Source organism: Helianthus annuus, chromosome 10, assembly GCF_002127325.2.
Source record: "Helianthus annuus cultivar XRQ/B chromosome 10, HanXRQr2.0-SUNRISE, whole genome shotgun sequence".
Taxonomy (NCBI): Eukaryota; Viridiplantae; Streptophyta; class Magnoliopsida; order Asterales; family Asteraceae; genus Helianthus; species Helianthus annuus.
This window is the reverse complement of record NC_035442.2, coordinates 85590995-85599362: the sequence shown is the minus strand read 5'-3', so window position 1 is coordinate 85599362 and position 8368 is coordinate 85590995. Positions and strand designations below refer to the sequence as shown.

General features: G+C 46.6%; 1 protein-coding gene across 1 annotated transcript; it reads right to left on the bottom strand.

Annotated features, from left to right (window-relative positions):
* Window positions 1–5378: 5378 nt before the first annotated feature.
* LOC110882059 (stress response protein NST1-like) lies at window positions 5379–7493 on the bottom strand. The gene is made up of 3 exons (XM_022130159.1): window positions 6827–7493; window positions 5808–6760; window positions 5379–5549 (listed from the first exon to the last, which is right to left on the bottom strand). The coding sequence occupies exons 1-3, from the start codon at window positions 7491–7493 to the stop codon at window positions 5379–5381; spliced, it is 1791 nt and encodes a 596-aa protein (XP_021985851.1).
* Between the last annotated feature and the right edge of the window lie 875 nt (window positions 7494–8368).

Genomic DNA, 8368 nt, shown 5'->3' with positions numbered 1-8368 from the left:
ACTCGCGCGATCACAACAAGCGCAACAAGTACAAGGGTAACGACTGGAAATCTGGAAGATCAAGGGGCCATGAAGAGAGGCCGCGCTATAGAGAAGATGCGCGCGACACAATTGATAGAATCGGCTATCGGAAAGCAGTCAGGGATGATAACCGAGAAAAGCACTGGACTCCGCTCATAAAAACACCAAAGGAGGTGTTGATGACGGAGAATCATGATTTCAAGGCTCCAAGGCCTATGACAAACAAGAAGGGGCAAGACCCCAACCTGTACTGCGACTTCCACAAAGATACAGGGCACCTGACAGATGATTGCTTCAGTTTACGTCAAGAGATTGAAAGAGCGCTAAAAAGCGGGAAGCTAAGCCACCTGGTGAAAAACGTGTGCAAAAAACTCGGAAGATTCAACGCCATGTTGAGGGGAATCACAAGAAAGTCCGACGCCTAGAAACCCATATGGTCAATGGACCAAGATACAGCGCAAAAGAGAAAGGCAAGCGCCCTTACGAACCCTCATGGCAAGAGCAACAGGTCATTTTCCCGGTAGTGCGTGGCGGCCCGCGCGCCACCCGATCCGTCGTCATTACCGGTATCATCGGCTATTATGAAACGGAGTATGTCTTCATCGACCCAAGGAGTACGGCGGATATTATCTATGAGCAATGTTTTAATCAGTTTGACGAGGATGATAAAGCGAGACTTGAGCCAGTTGATTACCCATTGTCTGGATTTTGCAACGAAATGGTCTTCCCGCTAGGCCAAATCAGCTTCCCCGTCATGCTCTCTGACGGGAAGCATTCAAGAACAACAAATGTAAACTTCATGGTGATGTCTGTCAAATCAAGGCATGATGTGTTGATTGGGAGAGAAACCCAAGGCGAGTTAAACATGGTAACTTCCGCACCCCACTCAGTGATAGGGTTTCCAACCAAGACGGGGGTGATGATTATCTATGCCAAGAAAGAAGTGATGTCAACAGAAGAGATGCGCCCAACAAAAGCGGCGAAGGTTTCAACAACCGAGCCAGAGAAATGGGTGTTAAACCGCAAGTACCCAGAGCAAACGGTGACGATAGGCCACACAATCTCACCAGATATCAGAACGCATCTAAAGCAACTCCTATTCAAGAATATGGACATCTTCGCCTGGACCCCGGCAGACATGACCGGTGTCCCGCGCGACATTACCGAGCATTGTTTAAACACCTACCCCTCTGTTGAGCCGAAGGTCCAAAGAAGGCGCAGCTTAGGGGCAGACAAAACCAAAGCAATGAATGAGCAAGTATGCGAACTACTCAAAGCTGGAATCTTGCGAGAAGTACGTTATCAAAGTTGGGTCGCGAACCCAGTAATGGTGGAAAAGTCTAGTGGAGGATGGCGAATGTGCGTTGATTATACTGATCTCAACAAGGCATGCCCTAAAGATTGCTACTCTTTGCCTGAGATCGACAAAAAGATAGACTCCCTCGCACCATACAGATGGAAATGCTTCTTAGATTGCTACAAGGGATACCATCAGGTTCAAATGAAGCTTGAAGACGAAGACAAGACATCTTTCCGGACCGACCTCGGGATCTTCTGTTATACAAAGATGCCATTCGGTCTCAAAAACGTTGGCGCCACGTACCAGCGCCTGATGGACAAGACCTTCGCTGGGGATATTGGGAAGCATATCGAAGTTTACATCGACGATCTGGTGGTAAAAAGTCCTGAAGAGGACCAAATGTTGAAGGACATCGAGAAAGCATTCAACTCATTGAGAAGGGTGAATATGAAATTGAATCCAGCCAAATGTTCTTTTGGTATGGAGGAAGGAAAATTCTTGGGCTTCATAGTCACAAATGGCGGATTTAAGGTGAATCCAGAAAAGGTCCAAGCAATAGAACGGATGCCATCACCAAGAACAATCAAAGAGATGCAAAGGTTGGCCGGCCGCTTAGCCGCGCTTAACCACTTCCTGTCAAATCACGCCGCGAAGTCATACCCTTTCATCAGCACTCTGCGCAACTGTGTGAAGAAACAAGAGTTCAGGTGGACACCTGAAGCAGAGAGTGCTTTTCAGCAAATGAAGGAGTGTTTGATCGAACTCCCAACCCTGACTGCACCGTTCGAAAAGGAGCCGCTCATCTTGTACTTGTCATCATCAGACAAGGCAGTGGGTTCGATATTGCTTGTAGAAAGAAATGGAGTTCAGACTCCAATCTACTATGTCAGTAGAATGCTCACAGATCCAGAAATGAGATATTCAACGATGGAGAAACTGGTACTGGCATTGGCACTGCTACATGCCTCCAGAAGGCTGCGCCGATACTTCACAGGCCATATCATCACCGTACTCACCAATTTCCACATCGGGACGATATTGCAGAAACCGGAGACATCTGGGCGATTAGCAAAGTGGGCGATCGAGCTGGGGGGCCACAACATTTTGTATAGGCCGCGCCCAGCCATTAAGGGTCAAGTCCTTGCAGACTTTATCACAGAAGTCCCAGCGGAAAAAATCAAAGATTGCGAGATTGTCGAAACTCCCATGAAAGATACAACTGATGAGTTATGGTTGCTATACACAGATGGGGCCTCAAACGAGGATGGCGCAGGAGCCGGATTGCGCCTTGTGAGTCTTGAAAACATGAATTTACGTACGCCATCAGGTTGGATTTTAAGAATACCAACAACGAGGCGGAGTACGAGGCATTTCTGGCAGGCTTATGGCTCGCCATAAAAATGGGAGCTAAAAATCTGCAAGCACACGTTGATTCACTTTTGATCGCCAGTCAAGTCAATGGAATCTATGATGCAAAGGGCGACGTTATGGCCTTATATTTAGATCAAGCAAAAGAGCTGCTTCAGAAATTCAAGTCATACAAGGTAGTACACATCAATCGTTCCGAAAACAAACAGGCAGACGCCTTAAGCAAGCTTGCTTCAACTTCCTTTCAACATCTCGCAAAAGAGGTAAGGATTGAAGTATTCAAAAACCCATCAGTCCTGCTGCGCCAGGTAAGTGTGATCGAAATAGGGCAGCCATCCTGGATGACCCCTATAATCCGGTATCTGTAGGAAAGGATACTCCCGGAGAGCAAAGTAGAGGCAAGGAAGATTCAAAACAAGGCCCTGCATTATGAGATGAATGGTGGTATTCTATACCGAAAGTCCTTCTTGGGGCCCTTATTGCGCTGCGTGGACCCCCAAGACGCGAACTACTTGATCAGAGAGATTCATGAAGGGATCTGTGGAATCCATGTAGGACCACGCATGGTTGTCTCGAAGATTATGAACGCTGGATATTATTGGCTAGGGATGCATGTCGACGCCCTGAAGGAGCTGCGCAATGCGACTCCTGTCAGCAACATTCTCCAAAGACCCTGCGCCCAAAGAATGACCTTATCCCAGTGTCCACTGCTTGGCCTTTTCAACAGTGGGGGATTGATATGGTGGGACCTTTCCCAGACGCTCCGGGAGCCGTGAAGTGCAGAATCGTGGCCGTTGACTATTTCATAAAGTGGGTGGAGGCCAAGGCTCTCGCTTCAACCACTGCAATGATGGTGCGCAAGTTTATCTGGGAGCACATCATCTGCAGATTTGGTCTTCCACTCAAAATCGTCACAGACAACGGTACCAATTTTGCTTCTGAGGATCTTCAAAATTGGATGAAGGAAATGAAGATCGAGCATACCTTCTCGTCCGTTGCGCATCCTCAAGGCAACGGTCAAGTGGAAAGCGTCAACAAAAGTATCGTCGAGGGGATAAAAACCCGACTGGGCACAAAGAGAAGAGGCTGGGTAGATGAGCTCCCAAGCATCCTATGGGCTCATCGAACCATGCCGAAGACAAGCAACAGCGAAACTCCTTTTAGCCTAGTATACGGCTCGGAGGCAGTTATCCCGGAGGAAGTTGGACTCCCCTCACCGCGCTTGACAGCAGTCAACACGGTTGATAATGAAGCAGAGCGTCGTCTCGATTTGGATCTCCTGGAAGAAAGACGCGAGATCGCGCGTATTAAAGAAGCGAAATACAAGACACAACTGGAAAGGTACTACAATGCGAGAGTCCGCATTTGTACCTTCACTCCAGGAGAATACGTTTTCCGAGACAACGAAGCTTCAAACGCCAAACGCCCAGGAAAACTAGCACCCAAATGGGAAGGCCCATACTTGGTTCACGAAGTTGTAGGAAAGGGGGCATACAAATTGCGCACATTGGATGGACACATCATCCCGCGCACATGGAATGCGCAACAATTGCGCAAGTGCTACATGTAACTACTCTAGGCCATGCGCCATTTCTCTCATGTTGGCCACGCGCCTGCTTAAATTCCTATGTTGGCTAAACGCCCTTTATGTTATTTATCCGCAATGTATGATTGGCCTAAGCGCCTATTTCCCAATTAATGAAAGCATACGACATGTTTTCTTTTTATATTGCTTCTTGAGTTACAAATGCATGTTAAACTTTTGATTAGCATGAAAACACTTCAGTGAATTACGAGCTCTTGAGTTATGCCTACAAGGTCCTCCGCGAACATAGCGCGAGACCGAGCAGTTACACTTGCACAAGAGCTACACTTACATTTATTCGCGCTAACTTAACCAAAGTTTCTAACAACAGTGCAATAATTGTAACAAGACAGAATAAACATAAACATCATATTCAAATAAGCGCAAACGCGCAATGGTTACATAAAGCCTATCATTCATTTGATCTAAGTGAAGCGTGACCGCGCGACACGCCATATTCAAAAACTAAACAAAAATTACAAGGCACAAAGCCTTCAACACCATCTATTCAACGCCATCACCATCACCATCGTCGTCATGCTTATCGCCTTCACCATCATCATCGCCATCATCACCTGCAGTTTCCTCTTCATTAGACAATTCAACGGTCTCTGGTGGGTCAAGAATAGTCTTTAGCCGGTGACACCAATCATCATGCTTCAGCGCTTCAGTAACCAAATCCATCACAGGTAGGGATAGATGGTCATAACCATGTTCAGTGCGGGGTAGCTCAGCCTCAGCTTGATCAGTCACTGAGCAGTGACTAGTGTCGAATTCTTGTCCAAGCATCTCTGTAGCATGTTGCGCCCCCACGATGGTCAACGGCGCGGGAAGCATCAATCAGAGCAGCAACAGCTTTGTCTAGCTCCCCAACATTCAAGATGGAGTTGGCCATCTACAACGAAGGCAATAAATAAGACACTAGATTCCAACAAATATAGCCAAAGTTAAGAAAAACCATACCAGAGCTATTCGTCTGCCGCGAAGCCACTCAGCTTCAGAGACCAAAGTATCAACAACGCCTTGAGCTTCGAAGTAATTGTTTTGCGCCACATTAAGAGCAGTTGTGCTAATGTCTCGCGCCTCCTCAGCTTTTTGTTTAGACTATTCAGCAAAGGCAGCCTTACCCTTCTCGGCTTCAAGGTCAATTTCCAAGGACTCGCTTTTGTCAACCTGTTCTTGCAAGCGGCGTTTCAACTCAGCAATCTCGACGTCCTTGGCAATCAAATCCTTGGCTTTACCAGATAGTTGCGCCTTCACCTCGGCCAGCTCAATCTACAAGGGATAAAAGGATCAGTTAATTCAGCCAACAAAAGCATAAACTAAAAGAGAAGTTTCTCGAACCTCAGCCTGCTCTTTAGCAGCTTGCGCAGCTTGGGCATCCTCAAGCTTTTGCTGTCAGCTCAACACCTTTGCCTTCAAGCTCAGTAATCTTATTACGAGCCGCGAACGCGCGTTGGTTATCTTTCTTACATAACCTCTTAAACTCAGCTTTCTCCTTTGCTAAGAGGTCTTCAGCAGCGCGAAGCTTGCCCTTAAGGCCTTCACGACCCCACTGCTCCGACTTCCGGTCAGCTTCGTACTTTGCCTTCTCTTCGTCAAAGGCAACCTTCGATTTTCGAAGTCATCAACACGCCTTAATATCCGCTCACGGTATTTCTCCCAATTCTCCCTCTCCCTAACCATAGTTCGCCACTCACAAACAATTTGATGATTAGCAGCACGGGTGTTGGCCTCGCCAACAACATAGGCGTGATACAACCCACTGTGGGTTCGCGCCCTTTGACGGACAACCTCGCCAGGAGGAATGGAATTCAGAAGCCAGTCGCGGCAAGGCGCGAACTCAAGGAAAGTATCTTTTTGCTTTAAACCCCATGGCGGTTGATGCAGAGCGTCACCACGGCTCTCCTCCGTATAAGACTTGTAATAAATGTCCCCCAAAGTATCCCGGGGGCCTATTGGAGAATACGGCGGTGCGCCTTGTTTTCCCAAAGCAGCAGAGCTTGATCCCTTCGTACAAGAGGTTGTTTTAACAGATTGCACCACCTTCTCAAATTCAGGTTCCTTCCTTTTTTCATGATGGGGCCGATCAAGCCCCGCAATATGCACGGTCCCGGACCTTTTCACGTCATCTCCAGAAGGTTTATCAGACGCTCTTTTCCTCCTCTCCTCCTCGGCTTTCTTTTTCCTCTCTTCCTCAACCTTTTTCCTCTCTTCCTCAACCTTCTTCCTCTTCTCTTCCTCGGCCCTCTTCTTACGCTCCTCCTCAGCTTTGCGCTTGTCTTCCTCAGCTTTCTTCTTTTCCTCAGCTTGTCTCTTCTCAGCCTCAGCAGCTTTCGCCCTCTCCGTCTCAGCAGCTTGTTTATCCTTTTCAGACTCTGCCCCAGCAGCCTGGAAAGGTTTGATAGTAACCTTAGGCCTTTTCTGCACCGGCTCTGAAGGCTCCATATATACAACACCCTTATCAGGCGTCTTCTTCTTGGCCTCTGCAAAAAGCTAAGTGATTAAGAGGAGACAACAACAAAAGGAAGAGAAAATAAGGAAAAGCTTACCAGGAGAAAACCTATAAAGAGAGCGCAAGCTGCTTTGCTTCCCGATCAAGGGAACCGTACCAGCCTTCGGCGCAGTAGACACACCAGTTGTGGTCTCACTCCTATTTCTTTTTCTGCTGACTAACTTTGCAGCAGGCTCCTCCTCCTCTTCTGCTTCTTCTTCCTCCTCTTCATGCGCAACAGAGGAAGGAGTCGCACCAGCATCCGGGTTGCGAGAACCCACGCTCCCTGAGCTCTTTGAACCACCTGCTCCAGTTTTCTTCTCGCCTATACGCGATAAACCTTCAAATGAATCACTGATAATAACATAATCCTCCAAGTTACTTTGACGAAGGCGGAGAGTACCTTTGTCAGCAGCGCCAGCGGTTGCGCGACTACTCCCAGCTCCCTTGCTGGTCACCTCAGGATTCAACGTGATAACCTTCTTCTTTCTCACAGGTTTTTTCTTCTTATCTTCAGGGTCAATCCCTAAGTCGCGCAGCACACCTACAAAGATGTCAGACCACGAACTTAGCTCTCCATTTGATGATCCCACAGACTCCCCGCTGGAAAGATAGATAATCTCTTTCCTAGCAGAAGACACAGAGCGCAAGGGACGAGGGTTAGGTATATGTGCACCTTCAGTTGCGGTAGGTGGATCGGCGAATGCATCAGCAACGGGGTACATAAAATTACCCTTAATCTGGTCATACCAGTATTCTTCTCCAGCCTGGAGCGGGCGCACTGTCACACCCCCAAAATCCACCTGCGGAGTATCACCACTTGGGAGCGTGACTGACCAGGATCAAGCCACCAAGCATATTGAACATAGCATTTAAATATTAAAAGTAATCAAAACAATCCATCACAATATAATTGGTGTTTAACAAAACGTAATTTGAGTAGCGGAAGCATAAGTATGTAAATCCAAAGTGAATCATAAGTTCAATGTTCAAATGTTAACATGGCATCCACGATCCATGTCCCACAATGACCTGCTCCTCCCTGTGCAAGCTCCATATGTACCTAAGGTCCTGCAAGGCATGCAGCAGAGAGTCAACAACTAGTTGTGTAACATCTGTGCTTGAAATCATTGTGAACAGTTCAGTTATCAATAGGACAATGTTATTTGATCCCAATGTTTGTTTGGTTGTGTTTTACATTTTTCGTGTTTTGACCTTTGTTCAATTTTAAACTCTACATCGCTTTCTGGAGAGTTATACGTTAACTGGTGCTTAAACGTACTCAGTTTAACGCAACAAATACTCCGGAAACATCAACATATACTCAACATACCTTAAATAACCTTTACATAACTTAGAAATAAGTTTTGAAGGCTTTGGTATGGCAAAAACAAGTTAATTCGCTTACAGGGACTAAAATTGACAAACTACGAAAGTATGCCAATTTGAACTGTAACGAACATTCCGGAACATGTTCATAAGTTAAACATACCATAAATATCCTTTACATAGCTTAGAAATAGGCTTTGAGGGGTTTGGTATGCTAAAACAAACTTTTGGATCATTCAGGGACTAAAAGTGTCAAAAAGTGCACAAATTT

What these genes read in the sequence shown, in the direction of transcription:
- LOC110882059 (XM_022130159.1), bottom strand. Translation starts at nt 7,493, where the DNA reads ATGTACCCCGTTGCTGATGCATTCGCCGATCCACCTACCGCAACTGAA. An exon ending in TCTTTATAGGTTTTCTCCTG is followed by an intron (nt 6,761 to 6,826) that starts GTAAGCTTTTCC and finishes AGCTTTTTGCAG; the next exon opens with AGGCCAAGAAGAAGACGCCT. An exon ending in GGGTCGTGAAGGCCTTAAGG is followed by an intron (nt 5,550 to 5,807) that starts GCAAGCTTCGCG and finishes TATCCCTTGTAG; the next exon opens with ATTGAGCTGGCCGAGGTGAA.